Source organism: Polypterus senegalus, chromosome 10 (assembly GCF_016835505.1).
Source record: "Polypterus senegalus isolate Bchr_013 chromosome 10, ASM1683550v1, whole genome shotgun sequence".
Classification (NCBI taxonomy): Eukaryota; Metazoa; Chordata; class Cladistia; order Polypteriformes; family Polypteridae; genus Polypterus; species Polypterus senegalus.
Window position 1 is genome coordinate 172816390 of NC_053163.1, and position 21324 is coordinate 172837713.

The window sequence follows — 21324 nt, forward strand, 5'->3', positions numbered from 1 at the left end:
AATCCAATTCAAGTGGTCATTAAGCGTCAAATTCTCCGCAGATATTAACTGTGGAGCAGTACTTAAGTCACTTCTTCAGGGTGGACATTAAAACCATCAAGATGAGTTATGGAAGCTTACCTTCTTCTGCAGGGAGTTCTGTGTCCAGGGCCATTCATTCAGCAGGAGATGAGGGAGAAAAAAGACAAAAAAGAAACCAATTAAGCAAATAGTGAAGTACGGAAACACATACATTGGGACATGTGACAAGAAATAAATAAAAACACAACAACATGTGCGCATATCTAATTCAACACATTTTTCTAAGTATTTAATTGTTTCTTAATAAATTTATTTCATTGGCCCCACGTGCAACTTGAAATGAAAACTGGCATTTTCAACCGTCAAAGAAGAAGGAAAGGTCACGTGCGGTGAATTGGCAGTAGTTTACTTAGGCCCTTCGCCCCTCCTGGCGATCGATGACAATTCACCAGAGACCCCTCTCTCGTGTTGCTGCACCAGCTACCCCCATCCCAAGCACAATTCTTTTGACATTTAGATCGGGGTCTCTGCATCCAGGCATATCTTGATTGTCCGCACTTACACTTCCCTTTATGGGTTTCAGGTTTAGGGTCTGCCTTTGTGTTGTAGGTGCCTGGTGATCTCAGGGTGAGACCAAGCCACCCCAACCTTCTCCTCAGGATCTCCTCCTCTAGGGGGCGCTGCCGTCTTCTCTTCCACAGCTCTGCATTGCTGATGGTTCCCGGCCAGTGAATCCACAGGATGTGGCATTGGCAGTAATGGATGAAGGTCTGGGTTTTCCTTAGAGGACAACTTTGTTGTTCTCCATGTCTCTGATCCATAAATCAGCACAGACTTGACCTTTGTGTTGAATAAACAAAGCTTGGTAGTTCAGCCAACAAAAGCCTTGGAAATCCAGGTGTTCCTCTGTTGGATTAATGCTGCCATCACCTTGTGTCTCCCCTGCTTTGTATGTTCACCATGTCATCCACTTCTTTGAGGGCGATAGGGTATGTAGCAAAAGGGTTGTGGGACTTAAATGTCTGCAAATCCCCTGCAATGAAAACTCTGAAATGGACACTTTAGTCACGACGTCTGAATCGTTTCATTTGTAATTTTAAACTGCGCAGCAGCAATCCAGGAAAAACGTGTCTTTGTCCAAAACAGTATGGAGGGCACTGTATATGTGCAGATACTTTGAATTTTTTTTCTTCCATTGAGAGGAAAAGTCTTGTAAATAATAATAATAATATGTGGCAGGGTCTCACGTGTCTTCCGATTTGCAGAGTGCTCTTTTAAGACTTGTTTGAATCCGTCTCTGGTCATGCGGTTAACAGCATATACCTTCAGCAGGCACACAGATTAAACCATGTCTTGTAGTGGGATCAGCATTATATATTTCTTTATTTATTTATATAGCACATTTAAAACAAATGAAAGTTGACCAAAGTGCTTTACACAGAATAAAAGCTAATAGTTAGAAATAAAAGCAAGATAGAGAATGTAATACAGTAATAAAGCAGTAGTGAATGAGTTATTCTGCCCCCTCCCCACCAGGGCGCGCTATGCGCCAGCCACTTTGCGTCTCTGCCTCTCGCGTTGTGAAGAGGGGGGCCTGAATGCACGCTAAGGAGATGCGGTCGCTCCTTGGAAAACCCCTCTTAAATGGTGATACCAAGGGATAAAAATACATTTTTTTACCTCCTCTGTGCTCGATCAGTGCTGTGTGATCTGCATGTTGCGCGTCGATCATTTAAAAGCCTGTACAGCAGCTGTCCTTTTATCTCACTTCCTTGTCTTGTGGGACATTAAATTGTCTCCAAGAAAATCACATCTCAACCCAGGATTTTTCATTTTATATATTTTATATATATATATATATATATATATATATATATATATATATATATATAACCATATATGCTCCAATAAACGCCGAGTCTCTTATTGTCGCCGGTCTCTAATAAGTGACGGGCTTCAGTGGGGACGTGGTCAAATAGTAGCCGGGTCTTTGATATTTGCCTACTAGCGTCCATTGTAAGCATCTGTATCTTTGCGTGTGTAATACATGTGCATGTCAGCACGTTGCATATATAAGAAATATGGATATATCGGATTCTAAAACTGCTTCATTTTCGTGCCGGGTTGACCAAAATACGGACAAACTTGGAAGAAGAGGAAGATGATAGTGAACTGGACAACAACTAAGCCGTCATTGTGGATTCGGACGACGAATAGCAGCAAAAGGTACAGAAAGACATTGCCATTTATCTTTAACAGTCTTATGCAGCATGTTAAATTCAAATAAAGTAGCTGTTTGTAAAAATATTCTTAAGGTTTTTTTTTTAATAATGGCCGGTCTCTAATAGCAGCCGGTCTCTATTAAGTGCCGGGAGCCAAGGCTAGTCTTCCAAATAAATGCCGGGGGCTACTATCAGAGCATATACGGTGTATATATATATATATATACATACACACACACACACACACACACACACACACACACACACACACACACACACACACTAGCAACTAAGAGCCCAATCGAATTGGGCTACAAATTCAATGTTTGTGAAATCCATACTCTCTCTGCAAAGAATTATTTGTTTTGTTAAGTCCTTAAAATGATTTTGTTATCACGGCACTGTTTTGTGGTTAAAATAGACCTATTCGGCCGCCGCAAGGCACGGGCTGCTCGATTTCTTTTAACCCGTGCTGCATTTGCGGATGCTCGAGCTTCTTCAGTCGCTTGTGCACGGCTGGCACGATGTCTGTCAGTGTTAGTAGCATTTGTAGCCGTACGCTGCTCATCCATTTGTTGTGCTCGTTGTGTACGTGTGGTCGTATTAGCAAGTCTATGTTCCACGTCAGTCATGTGACTTTGTTTCCTACGCATTCCTTCTCTTGTGGCTACTTGAGGTATGGCTGCGAACACCATACATACAGATAGGATCAAATTATATATATCTTTTGTCACACACGAGTCAGCTAAAGGGCTTGAATGAGAATATGTGAATGAAAATGAGAATAATTCCGAGCCAGACCGGGAGGTGGCGGAGTGCACTGACTTTTCTCCTCCTTTTTCTATAGACCGTTCATGGGAACTTCCACCTGGCACTGATGACATAATCCCTGGTTACGGACCCTTTGATATCACTTCTGAGTGCAAACCAATGGATGAAGACCCTTCCGGTTCCTGCCCCTTTGATGTTACTTCCTATACTGACCTTTAAAACCTCCACCATTCTTCCATCCCCTCAGTTCTGTTCTGGACTCCAATCTGTACACATCGGTACAAACCTTTAAACCATTTTTGCAGCCAGGGAGTAATATACGGGTGGCTGCCCCAAACCTTTCTGTGGCTTCTTTGAGTTTGTGACAAAATTATATATTATACAGTATATCACACTTATACACATATACATATATACACAAATATATTCTGTGGAAGGTCATCCCCAACACAGACAGACATCGAGACACAAGTCACAAAAGCACACGCTTTTATTCTCTTCTTTTGCTTTCTTTTAGCACAACAAATCAGCAACACCACCACTATTCTTCACAATAAAGCTCAGTCCCTTTTCCTTTTTTCCTTCCTCTCACTCACTCACTCACTCACTCACTCACTCATTCCTCCACCTCCCGACTCTGGCTCTCTGAATGGAGTGAAGCGGCCCCTTTTATGTTACACCGGGAAGCGCTCCAGGTGCTCCTTGATGTTCATCCGGCAGCACTTCCGAGTGTGGCATTAGTGCTGCCGTCCTGGGGCCTCGATTCAATTTAGGGGGGCTGCCCTCTCGTGACCCTGGGGGTGTGTGGTTGGGGGGAATTGCCTCTCTCCCGGTCCACCCAACAGAAGAACATCCCATTCGGGCACAGCTATACACATATATATCTTGACAGGCGCCTCACAGCTTCAAACTGCAAGCATTTCCATCAAAATAGACTGGTAATGTATATGGAGACACTCTGGTGGTCCTATGCTCCCTCTCGGGTCTCATGATGAACTGCATCTGGTGATGCCACCTCTGTGTGCTACCAAATCTCAATCCAGACTCTTTTACTGTTGAGTTCCCAGCTGGTGGAACAAGCTGCCAAAGTCCATTCAAAGCCCTGACCCCCTTACTGTGTTTTTGATGGCTCTCTAGTTGGGGGCGTTTCTGATTGTGACCTCAGCATTGTTATTTTGTTCTGCGCTCTCCATTTGTGGCAATCAATTTTGTCACCTTGTCCTTTCACACTTCTTTCCTCAATAACCATAGGCTGATGTGTGCTAAATTATGTTGCCCTCTTTTGTGAGTCTCTTTGGGTAAAAGCATCGTCTGCCAAACGAATAAATGTGAATGTATGACATTTCAAAACGGGAGCACCGGTCTACGGCATCACAAGAGGGCCAAGCAGAACGCTCACCTTGCCCGTTTGAAGCCCAACATTAAGATAACGAGATTCCCGATACAGATCTTTTGTTTCAGCCCAGACGGGAGCGTTTGCGCCCTCTATACGCTATAGGATGCCAAATGTCACGTTATTATTATCATCATCATCGTCTTAAAACGGTCACTTTACTGCATGGGGAAAGGCTAATCGTCGTCCGTGAGGCGTAAATGGGGGCTGCCGCTAGCCCTTAGCATCGGTAAACTCTGCGAAACTGTCAAGGGTCTTTAGGCACGCTGCAATGCCATAATATAAATCTTTTCTTTCAAAGCAGTCTCGCGAATTCGCCGTCTGCCCAAACGAAGCGGCTGTCAGCGAAGCCGGTGAGCACTCGCTCATCACTTACCGTTAGGTCCCCATCTTTCCTTGGCCTTCTTCACCTGGTCGATGCTCAGTCCTGTGGACTCGTTCACTCCGAAATAGGACAGCACCTCTTCCACGGTTTTGGTATGCGCGTTTTCCATGATTCAAGTGTAATCGGCGATGCTTTCTTGGAAGTCTTCGGTTCTTTTTTTTTAACCTATTTGAGGAGACACAAAGCCATCAACGACTCGACATCTGGCTAGCAATCAAACATAAAGGCTCCGTTGAATCAATGTGCGATCGCAGCGCGCACACTCACAGACACCGTAACCTTTTACATCATCATTCTGTACGAATTAGCTGCCAGGCAACCGATTTCACCGTACACCAATGACAGCCCCGAGAGCCGCGTTTTCATTCAGAAACATTTAATAACACAAGACAGAGGTGAGACCCGTCTGTCATCCCCGAAGCGCATTTCGCGCATTCAAACGGCCATTACCTCGTTTTATTATGGCATCATTCCCTGAAGAGAACAAACGTCACACGGTGTTGTATCTTTCAGTTCCAGCCGGCTTTTGATCCATGGGAAGGAGAGAGAGAGAAAAAAAAAATGCTCTTTGGACTCCGGCCGCTATTTCCTTAATTTTCTTTAAACGGCTGAATTTCCTCTTAAGATTACCGGGAGAAAAACCGATCCCTTTTCAATGACTCTCTCCGTAATTTACCGTGACACTGGACAGAATGTCTTTTTGTAGATCTGTAGCGGTTTCAGGCCGTGCTAGCTATAGGGCATTTAGATAGAGAGGGCAGAAAAAAAATGTATGAGTCATTTTTGACGGAAACGAACTCAAATAACCTTAGAAGGATGTAACCAATCAGAAATAGCTGCTTGTTGACTGACACATACGCTGCCTAATTGGAGCTCACAACTGAAGTAGAAACCGGGACAATCCGTTGTGTATGAAGAGGCGGGTGGAACACTTGATTGAAAGCAGCAACAGCCAAAGGAAAGAGACCTGCACCTCGTGTAAACCCGCAATAGGAAGACGCATGTATTTGATTGGCTAACATGCTCTGGACGCACCTTGAGCATTAACGTTCGTCAAAATCCAAATCTTGTTGCATAAAGCGAGGATGACGCTTGTCTAAAAACACTTCTCTCAGCATCAATTAGAAGATCCACATTGCACAGAGAATATTTATGTCCTCACATTAACATTTATATTTGGAAACAGGTGAACCCCGAGTCGTCCGGAACGAGGTGAGCCAATCAGAGTTTACAGTGAGTCAAATAAAACTTATTTTAATATGCAATATCATCTTTAGGAAGCACACGATTCGTGTACAGAAAAAAAGAAACGCGCACATAAATAAATAAATAGATAGACAGATAGCACTTTATACAGTTATTTATATATATATATATACTGCTCAAAAAAATTAAAGGAACACTTTTTAATCAGAGTATAGCATCAAGTCAATGAAACTTCTGGGATATTGATTTGGTCAGTTAAGTAGCACAGGGGGTTGTTAATCAGTTTCAGCTGCTGTGGTGTTAATGAAATTAACAACAGGTGCACTAGAGGGGCAACAATGAGATGACCCCCAAAACAGAAATGGTTTAACAGGTGGAGGCCACTGACATTTTTCCCTCCTCATCTTTTCTGACTGTTTTTTTCACTAGTTTTGCATTTCGCTATGGTCGGTGTAACTACTGGTAGCATGAGGCGAAACCTGGACCCTACAGAGGTTGCACAGGAAATCCAACTTCTCCAGGATGGCACATCAATGTGTGTCATTGCCAGAAGGTTTGCAGTGTCTCCCAGCACTGTCTCAAGGGCATGGAGGAGATTCCAGGAGACAGGCAGTTAGTCTAGGAGAGCTGGAGAGGGCCATAGAAGGTCCTTAACCCATCAGCAGGACTGGTATCTGCTCCTTTGGACAAGGACAAACAGGATGAGCATTTCCAGAGCTCTACAAAATGACCTCCAGCAGGCCACTGGTGTGAATGTCTCTGACCTAACAATCAGAAACAGACTTGAGGGTGGTCTGAGGGCCCTGTGCTCACAACCCAGCGCAGTGGAGTTTGATCGGCATTTACCATAGAATACCAGAATTGTCAGGTCCACCAATGGCACCCTGTGTTTTCACAGATGAGAGCAGGTTCACCCTGAGCACATGTGACAGACGTTGAAGGGTCTGCAGAAGCCATGGAGAATGTTATGCTGTCTGTAACATCATTCGGCATGACCAGTTTGGTGGTGGGTCAGTGATGGTCTGGGGAGGCATATCCATGGAGGGACGCACAGACTTCTACAAGCTAGACAAAGACACCTTGACTGCCATTAGGTATCAGGATGAAATCCTTGGACCCATTGTCAGACCCTACGCTGGTGCAGTAGGTCCTGGTTTCCTCCTAATGCACGACAATGCCCGGCCTCATGTGGCAAGAGTATGCAGGCAGTACCTGGAGGATGAAGGAATTGAAACAATTGAATGGCCTTCACGATCCCCTGACTTAAACCCAATAGAACATCTGTGGGACATTATGTTTCGGTCCATTAGGCGCCGCCAGGTTGCTCCTCAGACTGTACAACAGCTCAGGGATGCCCTCATACAGATCTGGGAGGAAATGCCACAAGACACCATCCGTCGTCTCATTAGGAGCATGCCCCGACGTTGTCAAGCATGCATACAAGCTCGTGGGGGCCACACAAGATACTGAAAAGCATTTTGAGTAGCAGAAATTAAGTTTTTGAAAAAATGGACTAGCCTGCCACATCTTCATTTCACTCTGATTTTAGGGTGTCTACACAATTGAGCCCTCTGTAGGCAGAAAACTTTTATTTCCATTAAAAGACTTGGCATCCTTTTGTTCCTAAGACATTGCCCTGTCGTTATTTGTATAGATATCCAACTTCATATTGAGATCTGATGTATCTAATGTGTTTCTTTAAAGTGTTCCTTTAATTTTTGTGAGCAGTGTATATATATATATATATATGAAACAAACACTTTTTAATCAGAGTATAGCATCAAGTCAATGAAACTTGTAGGCTATTGATCTGGTCAGTTAAGTAGCAGGTTGTTAATCAGTTTCAGTTGCTTTGGTGCACTAGAAGATAGGCATCAATGAGATGAACCCCAAAAGAGGAATGAATGATTTATCAGCTTTAGGCCACTGTCATTTTCCCCCAACTGTTTTTTCACTTGTTTTGCATTTGTCTATGGTCAGTGTCACTACTGGTAGAACGAGGCAATACCTGGACCCTACAGAGGTGGCACAGGTTGTCCAACATCTCCAGGATTGCAGGCACATCAATATGTGGCATTGCCAGAAGGTTTGCTGTGTCTCCCAGCACAGTCGCAAGGGCATGGAGGAGATTCTAGGAGACAGGCAGGCAGTTCCTCTAGGAGAGCTGGACACGGCCCCTCGTAGAAAGTCCTTAACCCATCAGCAGGACCCACCGGTAACTGCTCCTTTGGTCAAGGAGGAACAGGATGAGCACTGGAAGAGCCTACAAAATGAAATCCAGTAGGCAGGCAACTGGTGTGAAAGTACAACCAAACAATCAGAAACAGACTTTATGAGGGTGGCCTGAGGGCCTGACGTCCTCTAGTGGGCACCGTGGAGCTCGATTGGCATTTGCCCTAGAATACTGGAATTGGCAGGTCCACTACTGGCGCCCCATGCTTTTCACAGATGAGAGCAGGTTCACCCTGAGCACATGTGACAGACGTAAAAGGGTCCAGAGAAGCGGTGGAGAACGTTATGCTGCCTGTAACATCGTTCAGCCTGACCGTTTTGGTGGTGGGTCAGTGATAGTCTGAGGGGGGAGGCATACCCATGGAGGTACGCACAGACCTCTCCAGGCTAGACAATGGCACCTTGACTGACATTAGGTATCGAAATGAAATCCTTGGACCCATTGTCAGACCCTATGATGGTGCAGTGGGTCCTGGGTTCCTCCTTGTGCACAACAATGCCCGGCCTCATGTGGTGAGAGGATTCAGGCAGGTCCTGGAGGATGAAGGAATTGATACCATTGACTGGCCCCCACGCTCGTCTCACCTGACTCCAATCCAATAGAACACCTCTGGGTGGGACATTATATTTGGGTCTATCTGACACCACCAGGTTGCACCTCAGACTGTCCAGGAGCTCAGTGATGCCCTGGTCCAGATCTTGGAGGAGATCCCCCTGGACACCACCTGTTGTCTCATTAGGAACATATCCCCCCACCTTGAAATTGTCAGGCATGCGTTCAAGCACATGGTGGCATTCAAAGTACTGAGTACAATTTTGGAGTTTCTGCAATGAAATTTGGGCAAAACGGACTCGCCTGCCTGCCTGCCACATCGTTTTTTCACTTTGATTGTCGGGGTGTCTTTGAATTCAGCCCTCTGTAGGTTGATCAATTTCATTTCCATCAAACGAAGTGGCATCCTTTCGCTCCTAACACATCACCCAGTCCATATCAGTAGAGATAGCCAGCAGGATTTTTTTCCCCATTGAGATCTGATGTGTTCCTTTTATTTTTTTTAGCAGTTTATATATACTATATATATATAATGTATACATACATACACATTATGGTTTGAACCCACACCAGAATGCTGCTGTAAGCCCCAATACAGGCAAATGGCTGTTGGTATAAAGGAGCCCCCATTGTATTTCTCGACACATTTCTTCTGAACGATTCGTTGGTGTTGGTGTACCAGAGAGGGATTGTGCAGCATTGTTAATAATGACACTCAGTCTTGTCTTCATTTCTCCAGGGGGTCCAGAGTGCATCCCATAACTGAGCTTGTACTTTTAATTAGCTTGTTAATTCGACGGGCCTCTTTTGAAGTGATGTTGACTGGCACAGCACATCACAGGATAGAAAATCACACTGGGCATCGCAGAGCCTGCGATGCCCTTTCTCATATAGTCCCTTCGTGTTATTAGGCTAGTCCAGTTTTTCTATAATTTGTAGACCTCCAGATACTTGTAGCAGTGCACCACCTCTGCATGTACTCCCTGAACAGTGACTGGACATTGAACCTGTTTTGCTCGGTTTTGCCGATGTAAAGTTGCAGACTGTTCTCAAAGTTCTCCCTCTGACTCTTCTCCTGTGTGTGGAAGAATAATTTTAGGGTAACATGGCATTCATCTTAAAGAAATAGCATAAAGGCTTAATAAATGACTGAAACATGTTTATGCACACCAGGAAACCAGATAAAGGTCAAGTGAACAACAAAACGTAGGCTGAAATACAAGAATTGGGGTAGGAAAAATAAAAAAAGGTTGATGTAATATACAAAATGAACTGAAGGATGACTAAGAGATGACTAAGAAGTCAGCAGATGCCCTGTAAACGAGAATGGACAATTCTTAATATGCACAGAAATTTTAAGGGTGGTGGCACAACTCAAAGGTATAAGAAGAACCAGAATATAGTATAACAGACTTTTATTTTATATAATTCATTTAAGTGTAAACCAATGAATCAACCAGAGAAAAATGTATGCATTGGGACAAAGGTCCAAGACTTTAGAGTCCTGGTGCTTCCTCTCTTGCTTTATGGTTGCGAGACATGGACGCTATCCAGTGACCTGAGATGAAGACTGGACTCCTTCATGTGTGTCTCTATGGAAAATCCTTGGGTACCGTTGGTTTGACTTTGTGTTGCTCATGGAGTCCCGAATGAGGCACATGGCCTGCATTGTGAGGGAGCGTCAGTTACGGCACTACAGCCATGTGGCGTGTTTCCCTGAGGGTGATCCGGCTCGTAAGATCCTCAATGTTGGGGACCCGAGTGACTGGACCAAGCCAAGGGGTCACCCACGTAACACCTGGCTGCGGCAGATAGAGTGTCATTTTCGGAGGGTGGGACTGGACCGCGTGTCTGCCTGGGAGGTTGCCAACCGGGATCCAGAGTTGTTTCGTCGTGTAGTGGGGGCAGCAACGCACAGTACCAGTGCATGCTCCCCAACTTAATTGATTGACACTGCTTGTAAACTGAGTAGTTTATAAAGTGAACATCTGTTCTTTGTTTTCTCTGACCCTGCTGTAACAGACTGCTTTTGAAGAACGCTCCCTCCAAGGCATTTTGCTGATTTTTGCCTGCCTGCTTACTGAATTGTCCTGTTAGAGGATGCTTCTTTCTTTAATAAGATGTTGAATTTCCACCATATGTCTCACCTCACTTGCCAATAAACCCCATAATTGCAGAATCATCTTAGAATTTCTGCAAGTGTTGTGACCTGCTGTTAACATTTCTAGTCTGAGGTGTACAGAGTGAAGAGAAAAGCAGACCAGCCTGTTTGTTGTGGTGTTCCAGTGTAGCCTTGAGTCTCACAAACTGCAGTCTGCCTGACAGATAGTCCATCATCCAGGACCCCACAGGATCATCCATCTTCATGTGAGATGTAAGTAGCATATGTCTGTAGTCATTAGGTGGAGGCACAGAGACAATGCTGGATGTTCTTCACAGCAGCGGCAATTTCTGGAGCCTTTGTGGTGTTCTCTGTTACACCTTCAGTTGGTCAGCACAGGCCTTATGTACTTGAGGACTGACTCCATCTGGTCCAGCAACTTTTCCTGTGTGTAGCTTCCTCATTTGTCTCCTCAATTGGCCTTCAGTTAAGGACAGCCCATGCTGATGTCCAGAGATGGACTCATCAAAGGTGATTCTAGTGGACGTGGTGGAAGTTGTTGATGTAGTAAAGATGATGTTGGGGGACTGGTCATTGGAAGAAGGTGGCAGTGGAAGGGAAAGTCTATTAAAAATTTTGTTCACAACATTAGCTTTGTCCACATCCCCTTCTAGCGCTTCCTGCTTGAGTCCAGTAATGATGCCAAGTCCAATCCAGACATCCTTCATGCTATTCTGTATGAGTTTGTTTTCTGCTCTCGCTCTATAAACTTCCTTTCTTTCACTCTGCTTTTTCTTCAGTAATTGCTGGGCGTCCTTCAGAGTCTCTTTGCTTTCTTTTTCTCATTCAGGAGACTTTTTAGCTCTTTAGTAATCCAGGACTTGTTTTTTGGAAAGCAATGCACCGTCTTTGGAGCGACTGCAGTGACGACTGTAACACGGTCTGTGCAGCTGTGACTGAGTGCAATGCTGTTATGAAAATTGTGCTTTTACAAGTATGCTAGATACTCGTCCTATTTCATTTTGCGTGTTTTTATTTTAGAATTATTTGAATAATGGCTCTTAAACGGTGTGAGCAGGACTGCCTTAGAACTCATAAATGGACATTTTCTGTAATGACAATATTCTGTTAATTGAAATAGCAAGCGGGTACAAATGACCTCATTAGCTCATTAATATTCATGAGGTAGTTTTCCGAGAGTTTCAAATTTGGAATTGGATAAAATTCTGGAGTATATGCAAAATAGACCTAGACAGGAATTCTGGGAAAGTAAGTATAACTTGTTAAAGAGTGTCATTGCTTATTAGAATGTACATTTGTGCTTGAAAGTTTGTGAACCCTTTAGAATTTTCTATATTTCTCCATAAATATGACCTAAAACATCATCAGATTTTCACTCAAGTCCTAAAAGTAGATAAAGAGAAACCAGTTAAACAAATGAGACAAAAATATTATACTTGGTCATTTATTTATTGAGGAAAATGATCGAATATTACATATTTGTGAATGGCAAAAGTATGTGAACCTCTAGGATGATCAGTTGGTTTGAAGGTGAAATTCGAGTCGGGTGTTTTCAATCAATGGGATACCAATCAGGTGTGAGTGGGCACCCTGTGTTATTTAAAGAACAGGATCTATCAAAGTCTGCTCTTCACAACACATGTTTGTGGAAGTGTATCATGGCACGAACAAAGGAGATTTCTGAGGACCTCAGAAAAAGAGTTGTTGATGCTCATCAGGCTGGAAAAGGTTACAAAACCATCTCTAAAGAGTTTGGACTCCACCAATCCACAGTCAGACAGATTGTGTACAAATGGAGGAAATTCAAGACCATTGTTACCCTCCCAGGAGTGGTTGACCAACAAAGATCACTCCAAGAGCAAGGCACGTGTAATAGTCGGCGAGGTCACAAAGGACCCCAGGGTAACTTCTAAGCAACTGAAGGCCTCTCTCACATTGGCTAATGTTCATGTTCATGAGTCCACCATCAGGAGAACACTGAACAACAATGGTGTGCATGGCAGGGTTGCAAGGAGAAAGCCACTGCTCTCCAAAAAACATTGCTGCTCGTCTGCAGTTTGCTAAAGATCACGTGGACAAACCAGAAGGCTATTGGAAGAATGTTTTGTGGACGGATGAGACCAAAATAGAACTTTTTGGTTTAAATGAAAAGCGTTATGTTTGGAGAAAGGAAAACACTGCATTCCAGCATAAGAACCTCATCCCATCTGTGAAACATGGTGGTGGTAGTATCATGGTTTGGGCCTGTTTTGCTGCATCTGGGCCAGGACGGCTTGCCTTCATTGATGGAACAATGAATTCTGAATTATATCAGAGAATTCTAAAGGAAAATGTCAGGACATCTGTCCATGAACTGAATCTCAAGAGAAGGTGGGTCATGCAGCAAGACAACGACCCTAAGCACACAAGTCGTTCTACCAAAGAATGGTTAAAGAAGAATAAAGTGAATGTTTTGGAATGGCCAAGTCAAAGTCCTGACCTTAATCCAATCGAAATGTTGTGGAAGGACCTGAAGCGAGCAGTTCATGTGAAGAAACCCACCAACATCCCAGAGTTGAAGCTGTTCTGTACGGAGGAATGGGCGAAAATTCCTCCAAGCCGGTGTGCAGGAATGATCAAAAGTTACCGGAAGCGTTTAGTTGCAGTTATTGGGGGGCTCACACCAGATACTGAAAGCAAAGGTTCACATACTTTTGCCACTCACAAATATGTAATATTCGATCATTTTCCTCAATAAATAAATGACCAAGGATAATATTTTTGTCTCATTTGTTTAACTGGTTTCTCTTTATCTACTTTTAGGACTTGAGTGAAAATCTGATGTTTTAGGTCTTTATGCAGAAAGGGTTCACAAACTTTCAAGCACAACTGTATATGTTTAAGCTTAAAGTGACCAGTGTGTATATGCTTCAAAGAATATGTGAAATGGAGGCTTGGGACTTTAAAATGAACACGTTTAGCATCTAGTAACTTAATCAGCAAACACCAGACCATGGGAACTTATCGATTGTCCCAAAGTCTGACTAATGCAATGTCTTACGTAAGGCAGGGTTTTATTGGGAGAAGGAGCAGTCAGCAGGACACTAAATTCAAAGCAATTTAAAAGGCACTGCCAGAGAGACAACACAACTGCCAGGACTAGGAGGCCACAGAGAAACAACTGTCAATGAGAGGACCACAGACTGCCTCTTCGCTCCTAAGCCTGGTTTAAGAAACCAAAGACTGCAACAACCAAAGCGGCAGCCATCTGTTACAAAGCTGGCTGTGTAACCCTGATTTGAATCGTTCAGGTTATATGTTTTCATATCTTAACATTTACACCTGGTTTCTCCTTCAAATAAATATAATTAATGATTGAAATAGTTTTGAGTATTGCTTTGCTGAAGTGTCCCATTGTTTGCTGACATTCAGCAATGACTGATGTTTGTTAATGAAACAAACTGCGTCCATGTAGGTTATGCACTATCAGGGGTACTGATTAGCCTTTGGACTCTGTTAGATTGTGGCGCCTTTTCAAAGGCAGCCGTTCCTGTTTTCTGCTGGGATATTCTGAAGGAGAAGTGGTAACTTCGTAGTGTGAAACAGATGTTTCAATATTTTTTTACAGAAATGTTAAATATGATAAATAAATACAGTAGAGTCCCGATTATGTGAGGTAATGTGGACAGATGCTACTTCATATAACCTGAAACTTGGAGAAAACGAATGGTTGTGGCGATTTCAGATTAAAAATTACGAATAGAAAAGATCTTGCCAATGTATATGGTTCAGTATCACAGTTCAGCCTCTTTTCATACCTTATTAGTGTCAGATTGGTACTAAACCTTTGAGTTTTAGATAGATAACAGCTTTTGGACCTCATCACTGGTACACCGCACTATCGCTCCGCATTATGCTCTGTTTTCCCCTTGATAGCCTTGAAGTCCCGATCACGTCGAAGCAGTAAAGTGTTCCCTGTGAAATCTCAATCTCTTCAAAGCAATATGAGTTCTTTACAATATTCATGGCAAAATTTGTATGAATCGCTGTATAAGATAAGTAGTGTTTTATCACTCACAGGTTCACCCCAGATAATGTGGAGACTCGGTAAGTCCGAGTACGGATAATTGATGTAAAATAAATGAAGTCAGCCCATACAGCCCAATTCCTAAGTGTTCGCCCCTCCTGAGTGAACGGCTTTTAGAAATCAAACATTCCCCCTTGACATTCTGAAATTGTAAATTATATCTAAGTCCACATTTGTCTCTTTCCCCAGTCCTGGCTCCTCATTTGTGTCTCCAGGTGTCTGTGTTCAGGTCTGACAGGGATAATTCTGCTCAAAAGTTTAGGGGGTGACAAGGTGCCATTTATAGGTCCACCTAGGACTGCAAAAATACTACAGCTGGTCCTACCTATAAAGCCTTTTCTCTGATCTGTTAATGCTGTTTCCTTTCCCTTTGTGTTACCACAATGGGTAAACCCAGGATGAAGGTAGAACACCAGGATGAAAGTCAGTGAGACACAAAGTACTCTTCACAATCTTTAGATAGCAAAACAGAAGATAGTTCTTCTTCATCTTTTCCTGTTTCTGTGGGGTCGATTTTCTTGATCAATCTTCTCCATACAGCTCGGCCCGGCACCTACTTGCCAGTCAAGCCCTTTTCCTTCAGTATTCCTTTCTTATACTTTCTTAGATATCTCTCCAACTTTTGTGTCTCATTTCTTACTGTGTTCCTTTATGTAACTCCACACATCCATCTCAGCATTCTCATTTCTGCCACATCCAACTTCTTCTGCTGCTGCGCTCCCTCTACTACCCACGTGTCAGCTCCATAAATCATTGCTGCTCTCACCAGTGTCTTACCTTTAACCTTTGTCTTCATTCTTTGATCACACAACACCCCTGATACCTTCTTTCAATTTTTCCATCCACTATGCACTATATGGGATATCTCTGCATCTGGTTTTCCATCTTGGGCTACCACTAATCCTTGATATTTAAATTTATCAACTCTCTTCAGTAACTCTCAATGCAGGCTAACTTCTGAATCCTGGTCATCATTAACCCTCATATATTGTCTTCTTCCCATTTATCTTTCAACCCTTTATTTTATAAAGCCATTCTCCATTCTTCCAACTTCCACCCCATTTCCACTTCTCTGGTATTACTTAGCACAATGTCATCAGCACAAAATCTGCACCAGGGGTATTGGTCTTCTGTCTTATGACTCAAAACATCCATAACCAGGTCAAAGAAGGAAAGACTTCAAGAAGGTCCATGGTGCTGACCTACTCTAACTGCAATCTTCTTGTCTGTTACCACAACCCAAGTCCTCACTCCCTCATACATATCCTGGACAATCTTCACACACTTGTGTGGTCCTCCTTTCTCTCTCATGCACCTCCAGACTTCTTGACATGGCACTTAATCATAAGCCTTCTCCAAATCATTAACACACCATATACAGTATAAGACTTTCCATTTTTCTCGAGGCTTCTCTATGAGCTGTCTCAATTCAAAGACTGCTTCAGTTGTGCCTCTCTCTGGTATAAAACCAAACTTATCCTCCCTATGGTGGTCTTTTCCCTGAGCCTTCACTCTATAGCCTGTGATGGATGGCCGGTGATCTTGCCCCACGGGGAGGCCTGGAGAAGCAGAGGACTGGAAGAGGGGCAATTCCTTCCCCAGAATGCAAGAGGGCAGCCATCCTGGATTGTGTGGGAGCCAGGGAGCTGGAAGGATCAACCCTGTAGGGATCCATGGCCACCACCAGGGGGTCCCTGAAGGACTAAGGAGCCTTGGACTGCAGCACTTCTGTCATACCAGGAAGTGCTGCCGAACCAGGACTTCCGGGTGCCAATGTAACACTTCAGGGAGCACCTGGAGCACATCTGGGTGCATTATAAAAGGGACTGCCTTACTCCATTCAGGGAGCCAGAGTCGGATGGAAGCGGATGAAGCTTTGAGGTGAGGTGAGGTGAGGAGAGGTGGTGGCAGAAGAAGGAAAGAAAAAGACTGCGAGTCTTTGGGCATTGTGTTTGTGCTGTGTTGTGTGTAGAAAAAGAGAAATAATCCATGTGTGTTGTAGACATCTGGTGTGGTATTTCACCCGGTCCTGTTGCCTTTCCATTTTTCATTCCCTTTATTTCCCCTTTCCTTATTCTTGGTATTTTCCCTTCATTTGGAACTCCATCCCCTAATACAACCCTTGGATTCTCTTCATTCAACAGCTTTTCAAAGTGCCTCCTCCATCTATTCTTGATCCTCTCCTGCTCATTTAAGACCACACTCTGCTCACAATTCATCTGCTTTATGTGACTCAAATCCTTTCCAACCTTGTTTCTAATCTTCGCTATTCTAAAAGTTAATCTCCCTCCCTCTTTTGTCACCAATTTTCCATAAACCTCTTTCAAAGCTTGTGCCTTTGGCGCTTGCCACTTTCCTCTTTGCCTCTTTGTTTGTCTGCCTAGATATTTCTATATCTTCCTTCTTCCCTGATTGGTACCATTTCTTCGTCGCCTCGGTCTTCACCTTTATCTCATCCTGCACCTCTCTGTTCAACCACCATGTCTCTTTGTCCCCAGGTGGACACCTTCCTGTTATCCTACCCAACACCTCTTCACCTGCTCTTAATACAACTTTGCTGTCTGTCTCCCACCATTCCTCCACACTCTTGAAATGGCTGCTTTTCACAGAAAACCTTCTCCCTAAATCTGTTCCTAAGCTCTTCCTCTTCTAATCTCCACCACTTTAGGAAACTAAAGGATACACATATGCCATATTGTTATTTGTCCACTAGATGGCAGTACTGGGCAAACAATGAGCAGTGAAGCAACTTCCAGGCAAGACTCCTGTGTAGGTCTTCAGTTGTATCAGGAGCAGTTTTCAAGATGGGGTGCCCCGTGGTTGCAGGTTTTTGCCCTTAAACCAATTTCTTCTTTTCAATGTAATGCTATCTTAATTAAAAGAATAAATACTCCACAGAAAAATGGTATATTTTAGGTGTTGCTTATCCCGTGTTGTTTGTAATGATATCCGAGAAAATTTGCTAAACTCAAGTTTAGAGATTATTCAATTTCCTGCTACAATAGGCATCAATGGAGACCAATGCTGAACAACAGCAAACACTATCAAAATGTCCATGAAAATATATGCTTATCAACAACAACCACAAAATTTATTTCTACAGTACATTGTCATGCAAATGATGTAGCTCAACTGCTTTAAATCATACTAAAGAAGTAGGTACATTCATAGAAAAAAATCAGGCCTAAGCGTCAGTAGGCTTTGCGGCCTAGAAACCAAGTTACTCCAACTATTCTATCACATTTCTGTAATTATTCACCGCTCTGATGCTGATCTTTCTGATCATAAAATAGGTCATTACAATAGCAATCGATGAGAAGAATTCACAATTGATTGCAGAATTATGATATTTGAGGGTTCCTCTAGAGTGCCCTTTCTCTCGCACGATTTGGCTCAAAAACTAATCAGCACATCGTCATCTCATAACAGGCTTAAGTTTTGAGTTTCGCATTTTTCCATCCAGCCGTTTTAGCTCTAGACCATCCTCAATAAACCATGACACACAAACTCTCATCATCGAGATATCAATGTATTTGGTATCAGGGGACCCTAAAACGCTGAGTTCCATTGAAAACTGGAGACCAAAATTTTTGATGAATCTACAGCTTTTGCTCCTCCCCCATAGATGACAGGTTATAGGAAGAGCGCAAAGCAACAAATTAAATTTAGATAAGAATAATTATGAATAAGCAGTATACAAAAGATAAATAAATACTGCACATGTACAAAGAAACGTATATATAATTAAGAGAAGTAGAGATCTTAAATAAAGAATTTTTTTCTTAAGTTTCTAAATAACAGTCCGATGATAAAGTCAGATGGCCAAGGTGGGTAGAAAATAATAAAATAAACTCCAGTTAAACCAATCTGTAGGGGCTCCAGGCCAAAAGACCCCCATTCCCACTCAGACCCCAACGTTCTTAAATCATTCTTTATGGTTTTTTTAGGCTTCGTCTTAGAGGATTCAACGCAAAGGGCATTGTGACATGTTGGGGTATCCGCTTTCATTCAGACGTCACAGGCGATTGCACACGACTTTGATCAGGTGGTGCTGGTGGCACAGAACCATGGAAGAACTGGGACAGAAAATAGAGAAAAGTAAAGACTACTAAAGATCTACTGACCGGAATGATAATCACTCTGTGCATAATTAGGTTATTAAAAGTACAGCTAAAATGAAGCTGTTGTCACACACGTGCGCATGGAAGGAAGTCAATGGGCTTGACTAAATGTGGTATGCCGGACCAGAGGTTAACACAGTGCACTAACTCCTTTTCTCCTTCCTCAGCAGAGCCTCAGAAGGAAGGCCTGCTTAATTTTAATCCAAATCCATAAACAGACTCCACTTCTGGTTCCGGCTCCAGCCCTGCTCCTGACCTCACTTCCTCCTCTCCGACTATAATGCCAGCCACCTTTTCATTGTTAAGTCAGTACCATCTTGGACTCAGTCTCAAGTCACTACTCAGTCATATATATCATTAACTTTTTTTTTGCGTGCTATTGAAGACACACGAGGTGGGACCCCTAAAGCCTTTTTTTTGTCTCTCTTGCTCTTTTCTCACAGTATGAAGAAGCAAAATTAAAAAGGGCGATTGTAGAGGTTTCTTAAAATGTTCCTTGGTACTAGCCTGCCGTATCTCAGTTAGTATAATATTCTAGATTTTTGGCGCTGTCACACACGTGCGAGTAGGAGGTAGCTAAAGAGCCTGAGTAATTGTAACACAGGGGTGGCAGAGTGTGCTTGACTGTCTTTCTCAGTTACTTGCAGACCGTTCCCGGGTTCCGGCACCCTCGATGACATCACTTCCGGTTCTGGCCCCAGAATATGATGTCACTTCCTGAGCGGGCCTTTAAAGCCGCCATCTTTCTTGTCCTAAGTGAGTTCTGTTTTGGACTCAGTTGTGGGAACATCTCTGTTCCACAATTTCAACTTTTGCAGCCAGGATACATTATATGGGTGGCTGTCCCAAACCTTTATCATGTCTCATGATATTCTTTATCACAGCGCATAACAGCCAAAGACCACTTCACCACTTTTAAACATGGCTGTTGGAATTATACACAGAAAATCAGAGGTTACGACTTGAAATGTAGGGGGGCAGGCACTCCAAGATATAGAAAGGAGAAAGATTATTTACAGCCTTATACACCATTAGTAGTTGTAGTATGCAAATCCCCTGATTTGTTTGATTTGTAATTTTAAACTGTGGAGCAGAGGGGGAATTAAAGGAATGTCTTTGTCCCTAGCCTTATGGAGGGCACTGCAGATGAAGATCAGAACACATTTTAGGAACAATTATTGCAGAAAACGGGATCATTCCAAAGGCATCACATACTTTTTCTTGCCACTACAAAGCAGGAAGTGTCGGAAGTTGCCATACAAAGCAGAATCCCGGGCTTGTGACTTATCTCTGTCTCGGCAGGCACCACAGAGGGCCACCGTCTGGATTAATTGCACCACCAAGCACGCTCCAGCTGCTCACCTCTGCGACCTTTACTCCCTCTGCAAAACATAACACGTCCAACTGGATATTCATTTGACTTGGGCAGCTGCTACATGTGCATGCTGTGTGGGTTTTGTCCATGATGGATAACGACAGGAGGATTAATGGCACAATTTCTTTCTCTGTAGTTGGCGGGATGGTGGTCAGTACTGTATGTGCTTGGGCGTGAGGCTCTGAGAAACTAGAGGATTAATTCTAAATTGGCATATTTTGCTTTTCTCATTCTTTTTACTCTGTAACAAATTCTGAAAATTCCAGGTTCAAAAAAGAGCATGTGGCAATCTGTCTCCTTTCTGGTCGGTGTTGGCCATATGATTCAAATGGGATTGTCTACATCAGAGTTTCTTCAGCTAGGAGTTTTGACCCATTGTCGGAATCACAATTGAATTGAATGAGAAAGGGTCACAAATGGTTTTTGCGGAAAGGCCGGCGATGGGTCGGCGCATATGTGGCTGAAACAAACCCCCCAGCAGATGAGGGCAACATTCCAAGGGGGACACCCCATTTGGCAACGTTTTGGGGGAAACGGCTCAATGACTGGCTACTGATTGTGGAGGTTACGAGTCATGAAGACACGTGGGAAAGAAAAAGTTTTAAGAACCACTCATCTACATTGATTACATACTTGAAATATACCAGTAAGCAGAAATGGCACATTTCTTTATCTTTTTGATTTTATTTATTTTTTTATTTGCATCATTTGTACATCAGGAATTCCTTTTTTAATTTTATTTAAAGAAAATAACATTGCACACAATCAAGTCAAACTTATACAACATATTGCGGACACTAACACAAGAAAAATAAAAATCAAAAATTTAAATGTATTTTTTGTTTAAAGAACTTTTT

At 43.0% G+C, this 21324-nt stretch overlaps 1 protein-coding gene across 1 annotated transcript in view; it reads right to left on the reverse strand.

Moving 5' to 3' along the window:
- Positions 1 to 5677, reverse strand: part of si:dkey-28b4.8 (sarcoplasmic/endoplasmic reticulum calcium ATPase 2) — a 50944-nt gene extending 45267 nt beyond the window's left edge. Inside the window, exons 1-3 of the mRNA XM_039767541.1 lie at positions 5243 to 5677; positions 4784 to 4957; positions 121 to 138 (exon numbers count right to left, since the gene is read on the reverse strand). Coding sequence (XP_039623475.1) covers positions 121 to 138; positions 4784 to 4901 — 136 coding nt within the window. The 5' untranslated portion in view covers positions 4902 to 4957; positions 5243 to 5677. The remainder of the gene's footprint in view (positions 1 to 120; positions 139 to 4783; positions 4958 to 5242) is intronic.
- Between the last annotated feature and the right edge of the window lie 15647 nt (positions 5678 to 21324).